A 23,025-nucleotide genomic window follows, 5' to 3' on the forward strand; every position below is an offset into this window, starting at 1 on the left:
AAGCAACCATTCAGTATCTACTAACTCATGTTCATGGTGACTTTGTAGAAACACATCATGAATAACAAGAGTAAACCATACATCATACAAGCCCATAAAATTGGTAAGGATCATTACGCTATGCTTTTCTGTTAAACCATCAAGAATTTATTTAGAAATTCCTGGCCCTAATACAATAGGACAAGAAAGAGAAAAAGACACACTGTCTAAAGAATAAGTCAAAATTCTTTGTTTCTGCAGCAGACATTATCAGCAAATTTCAAAATCCAAGGTAATCCAGTAAAAAATTATTAGAAGTATGAGAGTTCAGGAGAAGGAAATGGCACCCACTCCAGTGTTCATGCCTAGAGAATCCCATGAACACAGGAGCCTGGTGGGCTGCTGTCCATAGGGTTGTACAGAGTCAGACATGACTGAGCGACTTAGCAGAAGCAGCAGCAGCAGCAGCAGCATGAGAGTTCAATAATTTTTCTGGACACAAGGTCCACATAAAGTTCAATATCATCTATTTCATTAAGGAATTATTCTGTTAAGACCAAAATAAAAATAATACAACTTGAAATATTGATAGAAATATAAATATGAATAACTTTAACCAAATAAAGTTTCTTGTAATTTGCAAAAACTATACAAATGTTTACTAAGTCTTTTAGAAAATAAAAACATAAAAAATTCAACAGATATGTTAGTGACTTCTCTAAATTGATTCCTAAGTTTACAGTCCAAAATGCAGTACTTGGGTGCAATCTCAAAAACTACAGAATGATCTCTGTTCATTTCCAAGGTAAACAATTCAATATCACAGTAATATAAGTCTATGCCCCAAACACTAACGCCAAAGAGATTGAAGTCTATGAAGACCTATAAGACCTTCTAGAACTAACACCAAAAAATAAATAAATAAATAAAAATGATGTCCTTTTCATCACAGGGGACTAGAATACAAAAGCAGGAAGACAAGAGATACTTAGAGTAACAGGCAAGTTTAGCCTTGGAGTACAGAATGAAACTAACAGAGTTTTGCCAAGAGAACACACTGGTCATAGCAAACACCCTTTTCCAACAACACTAGAGACAACTCTACACATGGACATCACCAGATGGTCAACACAAAAAAACCTTCTGCTGCTTATTAAAGCTACATTCATTTTGGTTCATGCAGTCAACAGACTCCTCTGGAACCATCTCACGTACCTTGGGTCCAGGACGTAACCCAGGAGCCTGGGCACCCTGCTGCTCGTTGCCACTTCACTTCAGGCTACCTCTTTGTCACAAATCTGAAATTCCAGTCTTTGGAGAAGATTCTCTGCCTCCCCACCTCCACTCTGCCACTGCCAGACCCTCTCTCTCACATGAACAGACACCCCACCCCACACTGGGTCTTCAGACACCCACCGTCCACCTTTACCCAATCCTCACCCTTGCTCACTGCACGTTTCCACAGCCAACTCACTACCTTCCTATGAGCCCAGCATTTCCAGGATGGCGTTAAATCCCCAAAACACAATCTGCTTAACATCCCAGCACTTCAACTCGCTTTTCTACTCATCTCCATCATTTGTCATAGAAAAACTGTACCGCACACAACTCAACAGGCCAGGATGCCCTTACCAAAGGAGAGAGACTGGCCCCAGCATCTCTGGGACAAAGGCAGGTGAGATCTGAGCCCTGGGCTGAGCTAGTGAGTGGTTCAGAGGACGCAGGGTGGGGGCCCGGTCATGCAATGAGGACATCTGAGTCTGCCCACTGGTGCTGAGGGTGCGTCCTGCCACAAGGCCCGACGACAGCAACTGTCTTACTCAGAGACTATGGCTCAAAGGGGTGCGTCCTAAGCCCTGAGGAAGGCATTTCTAGCCTTCCAGCAAGTGGTTGGGAGAAGATTTACATCTCAAAGGAGTAAAGAAAGAATTTACAACCACAAGTTTTCCAAAGTAAATGCTCTCAGAAAAAAGAAAAGAAAAGATCCAAGGCTTATGATAAGAAGAAGTCTATCTAAATATTGGTCAAGCTGAGGGGCGGCTGATGTCTTCCTGGTCACTACTGTGACTGCGTGTGTGCATGCTAATCTGCCCAGTCGTGTCCAACTCTTTGCGACCCCATGAACTACAGCCCACCGGGCTCCTCTGTCCATGGGATTCTCCAGGCAAGAAAAATGGAGTGGTTTGCCATTTCCTGCTCCAGGAGATCTTTCTAACCTGAGGATCGAACCTGCATCTTTTATGTCTCCTGCACTGGCAGGCGGTTCTTTATGACCACAATTATAGCTAAATCTCCCTGCAGTGATTGTACATCCAGGCATTTCACCAGGTCGATGGGTTGGTGGAGGAGGAAGCGCAGGCCTCAGAGCCTAGGAGCAGGGCATCTGTTACAAGCAGGGGCCTGATTCCCTCCTCTCACAGCTCCCTCCCCCAAGGCTCTTGCTTCTCTGGAGGGTCTGCACTGAGTAAGGGGCAGATGGGCCCCTGAGCAGAGCAGCTGGAGTTTGTCAAGTGGGTTAAACTGGAGCTGTGTCTTCCCTGATACTCCAAGGACAGAGTTAGTGGTGGGAGCTGAGCTCTGCAGGAGTAAGAGAGAGGATGAGCACATCTGTCACTCTTGAGGTCAGGGAAACTAGACCCCGCCCCACCAGGGACAAGTGTGCAAGAACGCTCCTCAGGGGTCAGAAAGGGAGGTGCACCATCCCATAATGTTGTTGTTCAGTCGCTCACTTACGTCAGACTCTTTGCAACCCCATGGACTACAGCACACCAGTCTTCCTTGTCCTTCACCAACTCCTGGAGCTTGCTCAAACTCACGTCCATTGAGTCAGTGACGCCACCCAACCATTTCATCCTCTGTCGTCCCCTTCTTCTCCTGCCTTCAATCTTTCCCAGCATCAGGGTCTTTTTCAATGAGTTGACTCTTTGCATCAGGTAGTCCAAGTATTGGAGCTTCAGCTCCAGCATCAGCCCTTCCAATGAATATTCAAGGTTGATTTCCTTTAGATTGACTAATTTGATCTCCATGCTGTCCAAGGGACTCTTGAGAGTCTTCTCCAGCACCACAGTTTGAAAGCATCAATTCTTCAGCACTCAGCCTTCTTTATGGTCCAGTTCTCACATCATAATAAGTGCTGTCAAACCTCCCACAGTTTTCTGTGCTAGAATCCATCTTGGCTAAAAGATTAGCATGTATATGGGATGGGCCCTGGGACAGGTCAGATGTGGGGAAAGAGGCAAGATAACTGGCCAGAGCAGAACAGAGCCCTGGAAGAAGTGCCCCACATCAGTGATTTAAATCACATCTCTGGCACACTCCTCATTAGGGACCTTGCTGCTCTCTTCTCTAGTTCTGTGTTTCTGCTTTGCTCCTGCTCTACATGAACTGCTTCTTTGTTCACTTTGTACAAACTGTGCTGCCAATAAACTCTGTGCCTGCTTCACCCCATTTCTGTGGGGAATTCTTTCTCCAAAAAAGCCAAGGACCCTGGGGGTTTCACCTGCTGTCAGCAGGACCAGAGCAGTGACTTTCCTCTCAATGCATATCTGTTGTAAGTCATTAGGAGCCGTGTGGTGAGAAGGACATGGGGTCTGTTCAAACCAAATCAGTGTGGAGTTCAGGGAAGCCTTTTGCTGGTGGTGTAGGAGGGGATGAGAGAAAGGCCACATTCTCTCCTCCCCTCCATTTTTATTGAATCTTTTAAAATAGAAAAGTCTGTAGCACCAGAAGAGGGGGATACAGAAGGCACCTTGGCCACAGCAGGGGTACCCTGAAACTTCCACTCAAGCTGGGCCTTCTCCCTCCACTGGGAGCACCAGGGGATGAGCTGGCCCACTGGCCTGACCCCTGCACCGTGGACTCTCCCTACCTGCAGTGTGGCACTCACAGTACTCACTTGCCAACACAACTCTCTTCCAGGCTGTGACAAGGACCTGCTGATCGACATTCTGACCCAGCGCTGCAACACCCAGAGGCTATTGATTGCTGAGGCTTACCTGGGTGCCTTCAGCCGGGTGAGTCCCCCCAACCCCTCTCGTTTCCAGGCAAACTTCTGAGACACCTCCAAACAGGGTCTGGTATGCGCTCCAGTCTCTGATCACAAAGGTATCTGACTTCACTGAACATTAAAGACAGTTCCTCTGCCTCAAACATGTGGCACAGAATGTGGGAAAGAGACACATCAGAAGTGCCTGTACGTGATGTGTGACCCCACCAGCCCTTTCTTAAAAATCAGTCACTTCATATAGTAGAAGCTCTCACAGCCCGGCACCACCAGCTGGTCCAATTAGGCACTGCCTGGGAACACCCCGTGTTCAGCTCCAGGGAAGGCACAGAGGGACTAATGATCCAGGCCCAGAAAAAAGATCTTTTCCTGCAGTTCTCCTGAGGTCCTCACCCGCATCTCTATCCAAGTGGCTTCCCCACTAGCTTTTCCTCCCAAAGCTACAGTTAGAGACCATTAGAAAAGAATGGTGCTCAAAAATAGTTTCAGGCAATAGAACCGTCCAGAATACTTTACGCAATCATGCACTGGTTTTCGAAGCAGGTGCCATTAAGGATTTCTCTCCTTTTTTGTGCAGTTAAACCACAGATTAAAAATGAAAACTCTTGAGTCCAAAAGGACCTGGAATAGCAATTACTTTTTGTCAACTGACCATTATCGATGAAATACTCTTTCTCTGTAAGACTAGTTCTTAAAGATTTAGTCCATCTCCAAACCTCAGGCTCTGAACAACCACAGTACACAAAACAAAGGCGTTCTCTGCTTTAGAATGAATGACATCTAAAAAGCCACCACTGCTCATGAAATTAGCTGAATTAAGCCATAGTAGGAAACCAGTTGTTGTTGTTTTTCTAGGTAAAACTGTTCCTTTTCTTATGTTCCTATGATACCCAGAGTAGTTTTCCTTTGGAAGAAAATGTAAAAGCTATACAAGTTGCAGCATCAGTCACCCAATATTGCTGTAATATGCATACTGCTGTAAGAGAGGTCATTTTCAGTAACTTCTTATCCCAAAAATTTACATACATCTGTGCTTTTCATAGATAAGGTTAACTTAGGTAAAAGCAACACTTTATCACTCTCTACAAAATGGCCCTAAAACAGACCAAAAAAAAACCTAAGAAACGAGGCGTTTGCACCTTCTCAGACACTGGATCCTCCAGGGAAGAGGCCTTACCACATGCCCAAGGTCTCAGAGTGGTCAGACCCCCTGTGCTAGGGCCCCAGGCCTCCAGGGAACTTGAGGACCCTCAGAGGAGCCTAGTGGGGCCCCTTGGCTCTGAGAGACCCCATCAGGTCAGTTACCTAATCACTTTTACTGCTGCGGGTCCCTGGCTCACACAGTCCTGATTTGGGCATTGCCACGTGGTACCCAGATGGATTTGGAAATGGTCCCCACCCCACCCCCCAAAGCTGCTGCCCCAGGACCTTACCCTGGGTATCCCTAAACTGAAGGCAGGAGGAGTCCAAACCTAAAACTCCGCTGTCTTACTTTAATACCAGAGCATTAATGTCGATTCCCCTGCAAAATACCCATCTGTGCACCGAATTCAATCCATCCTCCCACCCTTCTCACCAAATGCCCAGCATCTGCACTCTGACCCTCAAGCTGTACTGGCCACCTCTTGCTCTGCCCACTGCAACAAGAGGAGGCCCTGCACATCTGCAAACTGCCTGGCCAGGGCTCCGTGCACTCCCCCAGGACCTGCACACTCAGGCAGCCCCAGACACCCCTCCAAGACTGCTACACCACATCCTGTTCTGCCGGCACACAGGCCTGGCTCCCCACTTCTCCCTCCCCGCCAGGTGTGCAGACTGACCTTACCTCCCGCCCCTCAGCCTTCACCTCCTGGAGTTAGGGAACGGGTCCAGCCAGGGTCTGATATAGAACAGGAACTGCATTCACTGGAGTCCATTCTGCCTGTAAATAAAAAGGAGGGAAAAAAATCACATTAGGGTACACTTAATAGTTAAAAAAATAAAACACTGACAAACTGCCTCAATGTCCCTTTTCCTTCATTTCTTCCTCTGGCTGCCCCCCAGTCACCCTGCTGGACCTTGGGTCTGGCTTCCTGACCACCCCCACTGCTCACTTTCAGAATGACTTCTTCCACCTGGACAAGGCTAGTTTTCCCTTCCTGTGGGAGAGCTGATAGATTTCCTGTATGTTAACGATTGATTTTTATTAACATGAATAACAAAGATGAGAGGAAATTACTCTCTTAGCTGCTGAAGAAGGTACAGTTCTGGGCACGTTCCATAAATACTTCTTACTATTTGATACTTTACATTAGAGACGAGCTGCTGCTACTAGCCCCGAGACACACGAGAGAAGCCTTGGAACATAGCCAACACACTGGTCGGTGTGAGGAACGTGGCGCTCCAGACCCTGACCCAACGCAGTTCTCCCCAGGGTGGTGCAAGCTGGGACCCAGGATGCCCCTGGGCTGGGGGGACTGCCCCAGCTGAAGGGCTGGGCAATCTGACAGTGGTTCCTACAGGGGGCAAGGTCACCTGAAGTAATACTCCAGGATACAAACTGGTGCAGCCCCTATGGAGAGCAGTAATGGAAATTCCTTAAAAACAGTTACCCTACGATCCAGTAACCCCACTCCTGGGCATATATCTGGAGAAAATTCTAATTTCTAAAGATACGTGCATCCCAGTGTCCATAGCAGCATATAGTAGCCAAGACATGACTTTCATATATAAGACAACCTAAATGTCCAATGACAGAAGGATGGATAAAGAAGATGTGATATGTATATATGTACAATGGAATATTGCTCAGCCATAAAAAATGAAATACTGCCATTTGGAGCAACATGGATGGACTTAGAGATATTATCATACCAAAGGAAGTAACAGAGAAAGATAAATACCGTATGATAGCTTAAACATAGAATCCTTAACATAACTTAAACATAGAATCCTTAAAAATAATACAGATGAATCTACATAGAAAACAGAAACAGACTCACAGACATAGAAAACAAACATACGGTATCAAAGGGGAAAGGTGTTGGGGCGGGGGGGAATTGGGAGTTGGGGATTAACAGATAGATACCACTGTAAATAAAATAGATAAATAACAACGGTTTACTGTATAGCACAGGGAACTCTACTTAATATCTTGTAGCAACCTATAAGGAATCACTCTGCTGTATACTTGAAACTAATACAACATTGTAAATCAACTATATGTCAATATAAGTAAATACATTTTTTAAAAATTTACTTACCAGTGCACAGTGACAAAGCAGCTTGCACAAGTGTTTTTATAATGTAATATATAATTTCCCGAGTGTTTACAGGATGACTATTGGGGTGGGCACAATTAAGACAACTTCTCAGTCACACTTCATACAGATCTACAACATGGCTACAATAGCAAGTATCTTTTTACAACAGCAGGAAAAGCGATAGAAGTTAAAAACATTCCAACAAGCAGAGTGCTGGCCATCCTCCTTTGTCTTGCCCTGAGTGCACACAATTAGGTAGAAGTAAAAGGAAGATAGAAAAGGGAACCGCCGTGTCACTTTTAGTTTAAGTGGAGCTGTCCGAGCTGCAGCTCCAACAGATCCGCTTCAACAGCACCCACTCACCAGCCTAGCTTAGGCCCAGGCCGTGAAGCCCACGGAGTCCCTTTGGGGCGAGTCTTTGGCAAACAGGAAAGAGCAGCAGTGAGGCTGGGTAGAGGCACCTTGAGAAGACTGCATCTGCAAAGCTGTGTCTGCCCCTCCAGAGAGCATTTAAGATGCTGACTAGACGAGGCAGTTGAAGGCACCGCTCTGAGCTTGAGAAGTTTGGCTGCTTCAACATGTTACTCAATATCTATTTTCTCTAATGAAAGTACTGTCTTCTGAGGTCCTGAAAAACAAGCCACCACCACAGCAAGCTTCCCAGGTGGTACTAGTGGCAAAGAACACACCTGCCAATGCAGGAGACTTCAGAGATCCAGGTTCGATCCCTGGGTCAGGAAGATCCCCTGGAGAAGGAAAGGGCAACCCCCTCCGGTATTCTTGCCTGGGAAATTCCAAGGACAGAGGAGCCTGGCAGGCTACAGTCCATAGGTCACAAAGAGTCAGACACACTGAAACAACACACAAATGCACGCATATCATGTTAGAATGAACTAGTGCCCTGGAGAAAAGATGCAGCCTGGTGATAAACAGTGTTGGGGGCCAGGGCATATTGTAAACGGTGACAGCAGGCTCTATGAAGGAGGCCGACGGCACAGACAGCAAAGGAACACGCAGGTGACGGGAATGGGAAGCCGGGGCCCTGAGGGAGTGGCCTGCAGACCCAGGAGCTGCAGGAAGCCGGCAGGGTGGAGCGGGTGGGGAGCAGGGATAGCAGCAGCAGGAGGTGAAGGCGGGGATGTGACCACCACGGGCCCATTGAGCGCCCTGGAGACTGTCACATAAAACACCCGCACGTTGCTATATTCTGAGCTGAGCTGCACAAAAGTAGTTGTAATTCGTCCTGGAGTTTGGAGTGGGGAAGGGCCTTTCTGCAGAGAAGTGACTAGCTGACGTGCACGTTCCAGGGTCACCTGTCAGGTGTGCTGGGAGGGCAAACGGGAGGGCAGAAGGGGGCCCTCCAGAGGCCTGGGCACTGACCGCAGGAGCGATGACCACAAGAGGCTGAGGCTGCAGCGGTAACTGGGCATAAAATCGTCAGTTTGGGGATGCATTCGTAAGTTAGAGGCCATGGAATCACTGACAACTGGATACTGTAAAGGCTGTGAGAAATACAAGGGAACAGACAACTAATGAGGTGGAGAGAAAGAAAAAAGAGGGGAGAGAGAACACAGCTAGCACCCGCCATTTTAAACCTACAGCAAATTACCTAATATTTGGGGGGAAAAAAGACCTTTTGAGTGCCTCATACCAGTCAGAAAACATGTTAAGGACTTCACCTGAGCAAACACTGTCTAGTAAGGTCAACGCTGAGGTGGGAGCTGTCCTCGCTGTGCAGACCAGACGGGGCACACAGGCGAACCACCCACCTCTCAGCTGATGCTCCGCCTGGACTGAACCCAGGCCACCTCCCACCCGGGCGCCACCGGCAGTCTTTTTCTTTTTTTTTTTTTTATTTAAATTTATTTATTTTAATTGGAGGCTAATTACTTTACAATATTGTATTGGTTTTGCCATACATCAACATGAATCCACCACTGGTGTACACGTGTTCCCCATCCAGAACCCCCCTCCCACCTTCCTTCCCGTACCATCCCTCTGGGTCGTCCCAGTGCACCAGCCCCAAGCATCCTGTATCCTGCATCAAACCCAGACTGGCAATTCATTTCTTATATGATATTATACATGTTTCAATGCCATTCTCCCAAATCATCCCACCCTCTCCCTCTCCCACAGAGTCCAAAAGACTGTTCTATACATCTGTGTCTCTTTTGCTGTCTCACATACAGGGTTATCGTTACCATCTTTCTAAATTCCATATATTTGCATTAGTATACTGTATTGGTGTTTTTCTTTCTGGCTTACTTCACTCTGTATAATAGGCTCCAGTTTCATCCACCTTATTAGAACTGATTCAAATGTATTCTTTTTAATGGCTGAGTAATACTCCATTGTGTATATGTACCACAGCTTTCTTATCCATTCATCTGCTGATGAACATCTAGGTTGCTTCCACGTCCTGGCTATTATAAACAGCGCTGCGATGAACATTGGGGTACACGTGTCTCTTTCAATTCTGGTTTCCTCGGTGATATCACTCATTTTCAAACCCTCAAGTCCTTCGTCTCATGTAACCCACGTACACACATGTGAACCCAAACCAAACTAGCTATTATGTGAAGGGGCAAGGAGAAGGGCATCCCGCTAGAAGATGTTCTGCAATTATCCCGTTTTCCCCACAAACTTGCGAGGTGGTGTAATGCAAGTATTTGCTTTCCCTGCACAGGACCTGGTTGAGGACTTGAAGGAGAAGCTTTCCAATCACTTCAAGGACGTCATGGTCAGCCTCATGTACCCCCCACCCTCGTATGATGCCCATGAGCTGTGGCATGCCATGAAGGTAGAGCGGGTCACCCTGTGATACTGCCACGTGTGATCAGGGAGGGAAGGGGGCATGTCAGAAACAAGAGAAACACTTGGGGAGAGGAGGTTGTCATGAAAAGGGGAGGCCTCCATAGCCCAGCAGCAGGATCACTTGACTCTTCTTTTGAGCAAACTCAGACCCACGACCTGGCCCTGTGCAGAGCTGCCAAGAGGAAAGAGGAAATGAGGTTCTTTTGGGGCTGTTTGCATTTGTCTCTTCCCCAGTATGGCTTTCAGCTTCCCTGATGGCTCAGTGGTAAAGAATTCACCTGCCAATGAAGCAGGCACATATTCGATTTCTGGATCAGGAAGAATTCCTGGAGGAGGGCATGGCAATCCACTCCAGTATTCTTGCCTGGAGAATCCCATGGACAGAGGAGCCTGGCAGGCTACAGTACATGGGGTCACAAAAAGTAGGGCACAACTTAGTGACTAAACAGCTAAGCATCAGCTGGTTTGTCTTTCTATGTTACATGGAAATGTTAGCATTCTTGTGAATCTCTTTAAACTATTGTATAAATTGGGCTCATAAAGTAATAAGTCAGTAATGCTGAGGCAGAGACAAAACATAGATAACATTTATATTTTTGTGACCCTAAATTAGTCCTTTACCAAAACTACTGCTCAAATGTAGCAAAATCTTGCTTCTAAAGGATCAGAACAATTCTTTCTTACAGGCCAGTCATGAAAGAAACTGACTACAGATTTGTCAGAGGTTTGTTGGCTAGGGAAGGGAGACAGATGACTTTTCACATCTTTCCAGATCTTTCCAAATGCTGAATGAGACACCTGTAGAGAGGTTGCAATCACTCCAGGGGGGTGCCTGCCAATGACCTGATTTCCCCCATCTGGGAACAACACAAAAAGGGAAAGGGAGAAAATTAGGGGATCTGGGTCATGGCTATCATATTCACAAATCAGCATTGTTGTTTGCTTTAGTCACTAACTCATGTCCGATTCTTTGTGACCCCATGGACTGTAGCACTCCAGGCTCCTCTGTTCATGTGATTTCCCAGGCAAGAATACTGTAATGTGTTGCTATTTCCTTCTCCAAGGGATCCTCCCAACCCAGGGATCAAACCAGCATCTCTTACTTGGCAGGTGGTTTCTTTACCGCTAGGCCACCAGGGAAGAACAGTAGATCAGCACAGGCCTTATATAAAATATGAATTTCAACTAATGTCTTTTTAAGTGTTGCATATGTCAGTCCGTACCTCTTGCAAAATGATGTAACTAAAAACCTAAGGAGAAAGTCCTATGTCAATGTTTAGATGAAACTGTTATATTTTTTCAGTGTCTCATAAAATGGTATGGATTTCTGAAGCTCTCTGAAAAAGGTGTGTTGTCTTTCAAATCACCATCAGGGAGGAATATCCCATGACTGGAAGAGGCTGCAGAGAGTACCCAGTCCAAATATTCAGGCAAATGGTACAAAACTCCACACCTGGGGAGAGGTGGGGTGAGGTCTCTGCACCTTTCTTGGGGAATTAGGGACCCAGAATCAAGGACAGAGCACCAGGGCTGCATCCATTCACTACAGGGCTACTCCTCGTGTAGGTGCCTTCATGTGTCTCTTGCTCTGTCCTTCCAGGGAGCAGGCACTGATGAGAACTGCCTCATTGACATATTAGCTTCGAGAACAAACGGAGAAATTTTCCAGATGCGAGAAGCCTACTATTTGCGTAAGGAAATATACATTTGTACATATGTTTTACACATTATAAACTTTATATTTTTCAAATAACAGGCAAAATATTCCAGTTTATGTATTTGAAAGAATTATCTAAGACAGTCACATGTGAGATATCACTTACACAAGACTAATGAATTGTCTAAGTAGAGTTGGTGGTTAGGGCACTAAAAACAAAGCAACCCCAAGATAATTGAGTGAAGCAAAGTTTCCAGGAAAATAATGATGAGTTTCTACAAGGTGGACTTTAGTTTAGGACAGCGTGCACTCAGGACAGCGGCTCAGGGACGACCTTGTCTGTCACCCAAGAGGGACAGTTATGACGACAGAACAAAGCAAAGTGTAACGATCACTCAGTGAATTCTACAAATCCAGGCAACAGCTTCACTTTTCATAAACCTCATAATCACTGAATCCACCTCAGAATCTGATTTTTATGCATTTTAAAAGCGGAAAGGTTAATGACTTTCATATTCAAAAAAGCTTTAAGACCTTAAGTTCCATCGCATCATGTATCATGTGACATTGAGCGTGAACAAAATGTTCCAGACAATCAGCTCCATTGCACTCAAACAAAAACAAGACTTTCCTGGGGGAGAGAATTAAGACCCTTCACTGAAAATATTAAGACAAGACAAAGACTTGGGGGACCGCTGGGCCAGGCAGTGGTCTAAGGAAAGAGAAGACAGCCCTGAATTTTAAGGGTTACAGAATGTGAAATGATTCTCAATGCTGGTTTTAAATTTTGGAATAGAGATAGTATTTTTATAAGAAAGTAGTCTTGGGCCTGTGTTATCATTGGGATCAGTTTTGTTGGGTGGACTGTTCATGGGCCTCATGTGAGTAGAAGGTGGCAGAAGACCAAGAAATGTCACCCTATGGGAGCAGCACTGACCTCTGCAAACACAGGGAGGCGCGGTTCCTTCATGACTAACCCTTCCACATGGGTGTGCTCTCCCCCAGAATACAGCCGTGACCTGCAGGAGGACATCTACTCAGAGACCTCAGGACACTTCAGAGACATGCTCGTGAGCTTGGTCCAGGTAGGAGATTCCTAGATTTGCTCCACTTTGCACTACTGAAAAATAGATATGTTTCGTTTTCAAAATCAGGACAGGAAACTCCAGTAATAACAGTTACTGAATGCCAGTAAATTCAAGGCACTACAATGGAAACTTGGGTTGAATATAGAGACAAACAAGTATGAATGAGACACCATCTCTGTCCTCAAAACAGTCTACTCTAAGTAAAATATCATAGTTATAGATAAATGCATAGCTGATTATACATTACAAGGGAATTAACAGACTGACAATATTACAGTTACAATTAGTAGAATGTGCACACCGTCTAAGGCATCAGGAACCCAGGACCCACCCAGCTGGTGAACAGTCAGAACCACCAGATGAAATACAAGAAACCGGGATCCAGGAGCCTCCCATATGACTTTAATTTAAGAGATTCTGGTTTATTGAAAACAAAAACTAGTTTTCCCTCCTTAGTAGAAGTGTTAATCATTCAGTCATGTCTGACTCCTCTGTGCATGGAATTAACCAAGCAAGAATACTGCAGTGAATTTTCATTTCCCTCTCCAGGGGATCTTTCCAACTCAAGGATCAAACCTGTGTATCCCGCATTGCAGGGGGATTCTTTACCATCTGAGCCACCAGGGAGCCCTCCATAGCAGCTCTTTATGTCTGTAATTCCATCTTCTGCTTGAGTTTGTATTGACCGAATTGTTCAGACACAGGCTCAGTGTCTGATGACAGGTGCAGGAAGCCAGAGGCTTGAATTTAGACAAGCAAAGTTGCCACCGTCCTTCTGTGTTATCAGTCGGATTGCTGACCAGCCATCTTCTAGCAGGGAGTAGTGGATGGAGTTCCTGATGTTCCAGCCCAGGTTATAGAATTTACAGAATGAAAGAGAACAAGGGGACATGGGGTCAGGGAAAACTACAGAAAATCTCCCACCCATTCTGGAAAATAGTGACAGTGTTAGTCGCTCGGTCATGTCCAATTCTTTTGCAACCCTATGGACCATAGCCTACCAGACTCCTCTGTCCATGGGATCCTCCAGGCAAATATACTGGAGTGGGTTGCCATTTCCTCCTCCAGGGAGTCCTCCTACCCAGGTATCAAACCTGTGTCTCCCACATTGGAGGCATATTCCTTGCTGTCTGAGCCACCAGGAAATTCCGTGGTAGACAGACCCATAGCCATATACTGATTTTTCTTTCTGAAACTGCAGGTTCAAATCTTTAGCTTGGGAGATTTCTTCTTCTTCTTCTTCTTCTTTTTTGATTCTACAAAACTTTGTTTTTTTAAAATGGGCAGTTTTACATAGTACTTTACATGACAAAGGTAAGAATTAAGAATTATTTCTACCCTGGCTAGAACTAGTCTGTGTATAGAAAAGAGTTAAAATGAGAACACAACTATTGATAATGATTTTTTTCCTTTACAATACCAATGGCAGTGTGCAAATTTAAATAACTACTTTATTTTCCTTCTTAATCTTCAATTTTGTCATCTTTCTCATCCAGGGTAGCTTCACATACCAATCAAATGTGTGTTTATTGTGATTAAAAGCTTCATATTGTACTTCACAATATTTGGTATCATTTAGTTTAAAAATGAATAAATACATCAGCCTGATTTTAACACCAACTGAGAATTTCATTCATTGCCAAGCACCAAGAATTTTAATTTTTTGAACTTTTTTTGTGCCCAAGTTACTGTCATTTTAAAATTAGGAATAAAGAAATCCAAAAGGAAAGGTTTCTGAGGAAGCCAAGTACTAGCTGCTCCAATGGAGGAGAGATTGGTGATGGGCTAGTTGACTTTTTCAAATTGTTCAATTGAAAAACAAATGGCATAGAACTAAGCAAACCCATTGACCTTACAATTAAAGTAAAACTTTCCATTTGTAAAAACAAAATCAAATATTGTTTAAAGTGCTCAAGGGCTTAAAAAAAGAAATATAAAATGATTTTGTGATCAGACATTAGTAAACTTCAATGAAGAAATAATTCCTGAAGCAACAGACAGAAAGTGAACGATCCTCCAAAGTCTGTAAATTACTGAGGGATTGTCCTGGGGTAAATTTTTAATTGAATTTAAAATGTTATTTACTTAAAGTTAACACTTCTAGTATGGTTTTTATGAAGTAGATACCCATATGTACTACTAGCAACCTTGTACTTAGATTTCTGCCTTTTGGAAAAGCACTATAGTAATATGTTTCAGGAGCCAGAAAAATGTTTATACCCACTGATTCCCAATATTGGATAATTTATCCTAAGAAAACAGTTTGAGAGAATAAACTTTAAAACATCTATTCAGGTAGAACAGTAAGTATAACAGGGAACCATGGAGTAACCCAGATGCATAGTTTCAGTGCCTAATATAAATACCCAAATGATAACACATCAATGGGATTACTATGTAGCCTTTTAAAAAGGTATAATTTGAATAACTGTAAAAACATTGACTATCTTGAACAAAGTTTAAGTACAAAGACAAAATAAAAATTTGTACACACATTATAGCTAATGTGAAAAAATATATATGTATATGGATAAATTAGAAAGTAGTAATTCCCAAATAAAACTGCTTGTGTTGGGATGGGGGAATATGAAAAAGTATGGATGGGTTTTCACCCTAAATTTTATCTAACATACCATTTTTTTATAATTAAAAAAAGGAAAAAAATTAAAAAAAAAATAAAGTGGATTTGCACAGCATGGCTGTGTACCTCCCAAAACTGCCCATATCAATTCATCAAGTCCTATTCTGAGGATTCTACTCTCTGGAATGATAACATCAATAGAGAACACAGAGCTTGGCTTTACATTGCCCAGCAGGAGGCTTCTGTGTGAGCTGCTGGGGAAATAATAATAAATAATAATAAGCAGCTCAGTTGTGTCCGACTCTTTGTGACCCCATGGACTGTAAGTCCATGGAATGCTCCAGGCCAGAATACTGGAGTGGGTAGCCTTTCCATTCTCCAGGGGATCTTCCCAACCCAGGGATTGAACCCAGATCTCCTGCATTGCAGGCAGATTCTTTATCAGCTGAGCCACAAGGGAAGCCCAGGAGTATTGGAGTGGGTAGCCTATCCCTTCTCCAGCAGATCTTTCCGCCAGAATTGAACTGTGGTCTCCTGCATGCAGGTGGATTCTTTACCAACTGAGCTATAAGCCTATTTAAATTTGTGACAGAAGTTGAGTCTTTTTATATGAAAAAGTTTTTAATAATCATTATTAATATTAAAAATAATCTCACTTGGAAAAGCATCAATCAAATATTTTCTAACTTATAAATGTTGTAAGATTAGTTACAAGATTCTCTCAACTTAGAAGAGTCATCATTTCTTGGCTTTCTTGGACTGACACTCCATAATGTAAATTAAAACGACAGTTTCCAGTCAGAAATTCATATGGGCATTAGTACTGTGCCAACAGAGTAAAGACAACAGTGCTGCTATAAATCCACAAGTTACATCTAAGGGCAAACATATCTTTATTTTCTTAGTATCCAAACAGAAATGTATTTCAATTTGTTAAAGAAAAATATAAGTAGGGTAAAAATGTGTTTCGTAAGGACTATTTTGTATTCCACTAGGGCTATATCTCAGTCCAGACTCTCCTTCCAAGTCTGGCTTCTTTTCTCTCTGGTCCACAGTTGATCCCCAGCACATCCCACAGTAACACGGCACCTGTTTTGTAAATAAGTTTATTTGTACCATTTTTTGATTCCACATATAAGTGATATCATGCGATATTTGCCCTTCTCTGACTTAACTTCACTCAGAATGACAATCTCTAGTTCCATCCATATTGCTGCAAATGCCATTTTTTCATCATTTTTATGGCTGAGTAGTATTCCATTGTGTATATGCACCACATCTTCTTTATCCATTCATCTGTTGACGGACATTTAGGGTGTTTCCATGTCCTGCTATTGTGACCAGTGCTGCAGTGAACACTGGGCCATGTATCTTTCTGATATGTATATATGTATAACTGAATCACTTTGCTATACACCTGAAATTAACACAACGTTATAAATCAACTAAACACCAACAACAAAAAATTTAAGGCAAAAAACCAAAGATAACTGCTGGTCCGCATCTCAGAGCCAGCTGAGGGAAGCGTGCTGACAGCACCTCCTCCCTGAAAGCTCAGACGGGCCCTGTGGCTGGGCAGACACTTCACGTCTGCTAAGTAAGAGCCCAGCCTGCAAACAGGGAAGCACAATGGTAAACAGGATTGTTTCCACCTCGTCTGACTCCTCTCCACAATTCCAGTGATCAAGTGCGCTGCCTCTCAGAATCGCTGCCCTTCTTCAAAGGCTGAGCTACAAAACACCTAAAAGTAACTGATACCCAAGAATGAGGATTGCAGTGGATTTTTATAAAGCAAATGCTCTATATTTCAGGAAAAACACACAGTTTTGAAAATTAAAAATGACAGAAAATAAGTCACAAAGGGAAAAAGTCAGTGCACAGTATTTTCCCTTGGCAAAACTTCAATTCCTTTTTCCTGAAATTAAACAATAATGCTTTATTTTTTATAGAGTACACATGTGTATGCAATAATATTATCTGTATAGACATACCTATTTTGAAATAACACACAATTTGTTTTATCACTGGCTTTCACCTGATTTTGATTATGACTTTACAGGATAAAGTATTACTTCTGAAGTTCAATGTCTAGAGTTGGAACTTAAGTGTGTGTGTGTTTAACCTTAAAATAGCTTTTCAGAGCATTAAAATTGCCCTTTCAACATAGAATATCAAAAATGAGGAGAGTTCTAGATTTTATAAGAAGCCAAGGAAAATTAATAATGTGTACTTAAATATTATATATTTAGGAGGTTTCACAGTATATTTCCCTTAAATTGTACCTTATGAGTATCACACAGATTTTACCGAAGTTACTTAACTCACAATTGAAACTGGATATAAGAAACTTATAAAAGGCATAGTATAATATCCTTTACTAACAGTCTTTTTCAAGATCAGGAGTCCTGTGTAATGCTTATAAAACTGTACAATGTCTCATAAATTTTTAAATATTTTTAAATTTGACCACTGGTCAAAAATTATAATTATATTATAATATATATTATATGATATAAAAAGTATAGAAATTATGATTTCTATACTCATGACTCATTTTGGAACTCCTAGTTTAGGATTCGAATCAATAAACTTAGAGGACTGGAAAAATATAAAAAGTGAGTTAGGGAACTGATGAAGTCCAGCATGTCCACTGACCACAAACTCTGGTATATCCCATACCAGAGAATCTGTCTAGATATTCACAGAAAGGAAATGGAATTGCATCCTACAGGTTTGTGAAACTCAAGAGTAGATAATAACTGAGACAACTGAAACAACCAGCTAACTGAGGGTGTTGTCACAGGACCAAGACCCTTCTCTCCCCCGAGTTGGGATCCTTGTTCTCTCTGCCTCAAGCTCTCTCCATAGATAGATAATAGATAGACAAATAGATACATTAGGTAGATTCCTTAGATAGATGATGATCGATGATAAATGATACATAGAAAAATGCTCAAACCCATGTCCACTGAGTTGGTGATGCCATCCAGCCATCTCATCCTCTGTTGTCCCCTTATTCCTCCTGCCTTCAATCTTTCCCAGCATCAGGGTCTTTTCCAGTGATTCAGATCTTCACATCAGGTGACCAAAGTACTGGAGCTTCAGCTTCAGCATCAGTTCTTCCAATGAATCAGTTCAGTTCAGCTGCTCAGTCATGTCTGACTCTTTGGGACCCCATGGACCTTCGTGTCCATCACCAACTCCCAGAGTTTACTCAAACTCATGTCCATTGAGTCGGTGATGCCATCCAACCATCTCATCCTCTGTCATCCCCTTCTCCTCCCACCTTCAATCTTTCCCAGCATCAGGGTCTTTTTTAATGAGTCAGTTCTTCACATCAGGTGGCCAAAGTATTGGAGTTCCAACTTCAGCATCAGTCCTTCCAATGAATATTCAGGACTGATTTCCTTTAGGATTGACTGGTTTGATCTCCTTGCAGTCCAAGGGACTCTAAAGAGTCTTCTCCAACACCACAGTTCAAAAGCATCAGTTCTTTAGCCTCCAATTAAAATAAATAAATTTATAAAAAAAAAAAACAAAAGCATCAGTTCTTCAGCCCTCAGCCTTCCTTATGGGCCAACTCTCACATGCATACATGACTACTGGAAAAACCATACCTTTGACTCTATGGACCTTTGTCAGTGAAGTAACGTCTCTGCTTTTTAATATGCTATCTAGGTTTGTCATAGCTTTTCTTCCAAGGAGGAAGCATCTTTTATTTTCTTGGTTGCAGTCTCCATCTTCAGTGATTTTGGAGCCCAATAAAATAGATAATGATAGGTAGAAAATAGAAATATAGATGGTAGGTAGATAGATATATTAGATTCCTTAGATACATGATGATAGAAGGTAGAGAGGTAGAAAGTAGATAGAGAGATGACAGATACTGTTTGTAAAACAAGCAGGTATTATCTATGTATCTTTTCCTCTCAGCTCTGCTATAAGTCAGTGTGTGTCCTTGGGTTTATCATTTTGCTTTCTTGAGATTCCAGAGACATACTCCGTAAATTAAGGGTCATGAAACCATTCTTCTCTCTGTTCCCTCCTTGTGCCCATGTTCTAAAATTCTCCAACAGTTATAATCACATCCGCCTCCTCCCTCTGCATCTTCACTTTGAGAATCAAAGGAAAGACTGTCCATGGACATTCAGACACACTTGGGTTTTTTTGTGAATTAATAGAGAGTGGGGATTGGAAGCTTGAAGGTGTTCATGAAATGTAAAGTGTTTAAATTATTGTCATATTTTCTGGGAAAGAAGTGCTCTAACTTAATCTACAAAGAATTTTCCAACAGGGCTATTTCTAATAAGAAAACCACTCGATCAGAACACGTTCTTCTTGAAAATGAATGCCAATCACTGAACTTACTCACAGCACTTCCTCTGCTCTGCTTCTATTAAACCAGACTTATGGGAGATCTAATTATATGTCAAATAATGAAGGATTAGTCACTTAGAGTTTACTTAATCCGCATGCATGATCACACAGAGATTACAAGTGTCTCCACAGAGAGGAAGAGGGGCATCTGCCAGGAATCCCCTGTGCTGCTCCACAGGCGGCTGCCCTGGGGCCTCCAGCGACCCACTACCTGCAGCGGCCACTGTGCTTGCTCCCAACGCTTCTGGCTAGACTTGAACCCCCTTAATTTCTTCCTGTCACGAGTTTATTCTATTCCTAACCCAAATGCCTGTTTATGCCATTTCTCTGGCATTTGCATCCCCTAACAGGCTACTGTCTTAACTTAGGTTTTTTATGTGACCAAATCTGCTTGGTAGGAAAAGCTACATCACACATTAGCTGATTGACATTTTCTTAATCTACCCGTCTGCTTAAAGTGCTTTTGGCAATCAATTGCACAAAGAAGTACACATATGGGCCCCATTTCAAGTTAAATGTCCAAAATTTTTACCTCTCAAAAAAAAAATATCAGATGCACAGAACTGCAGAAAATTCTTAAATATTTCTCACAACTTAGCTACATCGTGTGATTGGAAATCACTAAAAACACTTCGGTGATCCAGAAAATCTTCCCATCTCTGCTAACTGATGTTTAAGTTCTGTGACATCTAAGGTATTTCTTTATCTTTCCTTCCTTTGAGTAGTATTGATTCAGTGAGTATTCATCAAAAGCCTTCAGTGTGCCAAGGATGACTGGGAATTATCAAAAGAGGCAAAGACCCCAGTCTTAAGAAGCTTGAGTTTTAGTGGGGAGATTCAGACAGGAGAAAGCTAGTAAATCGGTGCATTTCCCAGCATGGTAGCTGATGAAGAATACAGCAGGGGAGGGGATGGTGGGTCAATTAAGATGTGTCACAGCTCAGTCAGAGCAAATTCCACTGAGAAGATGAGCCTCAACGGGTTAATGTATAGCCCTTTCTCTGTTTCAGTTTGGTCAGAAGCAGGTAACCTCTCATGATGGTCTGGCCTCACCTCTGCTCTCACTGAAGAATCCCCTCATGTCCAGCTGTGTCCCCCACACGGTTCCAGCCACTGTGGTCTGCCTCATTGTCCTGGGCTGCCGGAAGGGTCTGCCTGCTGTAGCCGTAAGCCCCTCCACCTGTCAGGCTCCCCTGTGTGCTTCTCAGCCAGCAGTCAGGGTTCTCCATCAGGAGCGGGTGAGACACTTGGGATCCTTCAGGGGACTTCCGGATGGAGATAATGCACAGAGGTGTCTTCAGGGCCCCCTGCCCTGTCCTGTGTCACTGAGTTCATTTGCAGAGTCCAAAAAACAATAAGAGCAAAAGACAGGGTACTCAGTATTCCCGCAAAGTTCAAAAAGCATGTTTCCTTCAGGCCTCCCAAAGGAAGCACGAGATAAACTGGGTCATCACATGTCTCTCCCACCTCTCTTTCCTCTGTGTCCTCATGACCCTCAGGGACCAGAGGACCTTGCACTGGTGAGCCCTCTTTCCTTCCTGTTTGAAATGTCCTCTTAGGTCAGCTTGGCCATGTCTGCTCTTTCCTTATATGATAAAGAGGCAGGAGTGAAACAAATGTACAAAATACTCTCATTTGAAAAGACCCTTCAGCATCTCCCAGAGTTTGCTCAAACCCATGTCCATTGAGTCGGTGATGCCATCCAAACATCTCATCCCCTGTCTCCCCATTCTCATCCTGCCCTGAATCTTTCCCAGCATTAGGGTGTTTTCAAATGAATCGGCTCTTCACATCAGGTGGCCAAAGTATTGGAGCTTCATGGACGGATGACACTGAAGAGTTCGGACAAAATGTGGTCCCCTGGAGGAGGGAATGGCAAACCACTGCAGGATTCTTGCTGCAAGAACCCCATGAACATGAACAGTATGAAAAATCAGCCATGTTCCAATTTAAAAACAAAGGACACTTACAAGGGAAACTTGTGCTTGCTTCCCAGGGAACCAGGGAGGAAGGATACACAGACCCAGCCACGGCCACTCAGGACGCGATGGTAACTAGGACCAGCGCCGGGGGCAGCTATGGGGGCTTTGTCGGGCAGCCCAGGGCTGCGGTGCTACCGGGCTGCCCTGCGGCATTTCAGGTGCTGTGGGAGGCCTGCCAGCAGAGGACAGGGGAGCACAAGACGCTTCTGCAATTGATGCTGTGTAACAAGAGCTACCAGCAGTTGTGCCTGGGTAATGTCCTCCTTCTTTATAGCTCCTCTCTGATTATGCAGTAAGAAGCAAGTAGGTAATTGGGGGGAAGGGGGTGTTACAAATAGAGGAAAGCCAGTTCTCTCAAGGCATCTATTTTAGATTATGTTTGTACAAACATGCCTCATCCATTAACACTGCTAAGGAAGGAAGTTTCTGTAGAATTTTATTCTTCCAGTAACTGAATCATAGCAGTTCCTGGGGTTGCAAAGAGTCAGACACAACTTAGCGACTGAACAACAATAACCTTTCAATACTAAACCTTTGAAAGCCATCTCTGGTTTTGGTGAAGAACTTACATGTATCATCTGTGTCCCATTCAGTGCGTCACGTGTTGTCTTAAACAGAATATGCTGAACATAGGTTAACAAGTCTGGAAGGAACCAAGGTCATTGTTACTGAAGCTGTGATTCACACAAAGCTGCCGTATTGGTTTTAAAGGTGCTTTCTTTGGCTTTCCCCAAACTGCTGGATACTTTTCTATTTCTCTTGTTTTTTAACTGGTATTTTTTTTTTCTTTTTTGGCTGCACCATGCGGCATGAGGGATCTTACTTCCCTGACCAGGGATCAAACCCACAACCCATGGAGTGGAAGCTGGAGTCCTAGCCACTGGACCACCAGGGAAGTCCCTGTTTCTCTTATTTTTTTACAATATTTTTTTTCTACTATCCATAACACACAGAAGTCTATAATAATTTAAAAGGTGGCCCACTCCAACCCAACACTTATTTGCACATACCTACACTTTATTTGCCTTCCTATGTATAAGCAGTCAAATCAATACCTACATTTAAAAATTATAATATTCATAATAATCTCATTTGAATCAATTTGTTAAAGTTTTCCAGGAATTTCAAAATATTTCTGGGCAAGACATAGTAGATGCCATTAATGAATGTTACGATGGATACTTTCGAGAGCTGCTAGTAGCAACTGGTGAGTAATAATTTACTTGATACATCAAGTGTCGATTAGCTCTGACTGACATAAAGATGCGTTCAATTGAATTAAAGTGACTGAGTTAATTTCCC

At 43.2% G+C, this 23,025-nt stretch overlaps 1 protein-coding gene across 1 annotated transcript in view; it reads left to right on the forward strand.

Annotated features, from left to right (window-relative positions):
• The window catches only part of ANXA10 (annexin A10), a 40,111-nt gene that overhangs the window by 9,995 nt on the left and 7,091 nt on the right, over nt 1–23,025 (forward strand). Inside the window, exons 4-10 of the mRNA XM_055579676.1 lie at nt 3,898–3,992; nt 9,911–10,024; nt 11,639–11,729; nt 12,701–12,780; nt 21,738–21,791; nt 21,882–21,975; nt 22,835–22,930. Coding sequence (XP_055435651.1) covers nt 3,898–3,992; nt 9,911–10,024; nt 11,639–11,729; nt 12,701–12,780; nt 21,738–21,791; nt 21,882–21,975; nt 22,835–22,930 — 624 coding nt within the window. The remainder of the gene's footprint in view (nt 1–3,897; nt 3,993–9,910; nt 10,025–11,638; nt 11,730–12,700; nt 12,781–21,737; nt 21,792–21,881; nt 21,976–22,834; nt 22,931–23,025) is intronic.

The sequence above is a fragment of the Bubalus kerabau genome, chromosome 4 (assembly GCF_029407905.1).
Source record: "Bubalus kerabau isolate K-KA32 ecotype Philippines breed swamp buffalo chromosome 4, PCC_UOA_SB_1v2, whole genome shotgun sequence".
Classification (NCBI taxonomy): Eukaryota; Metazoa; Chordata; class Mammalia; order Artiodactyla; family Bovidae; genus Bubalus; species Bubalus kerabau.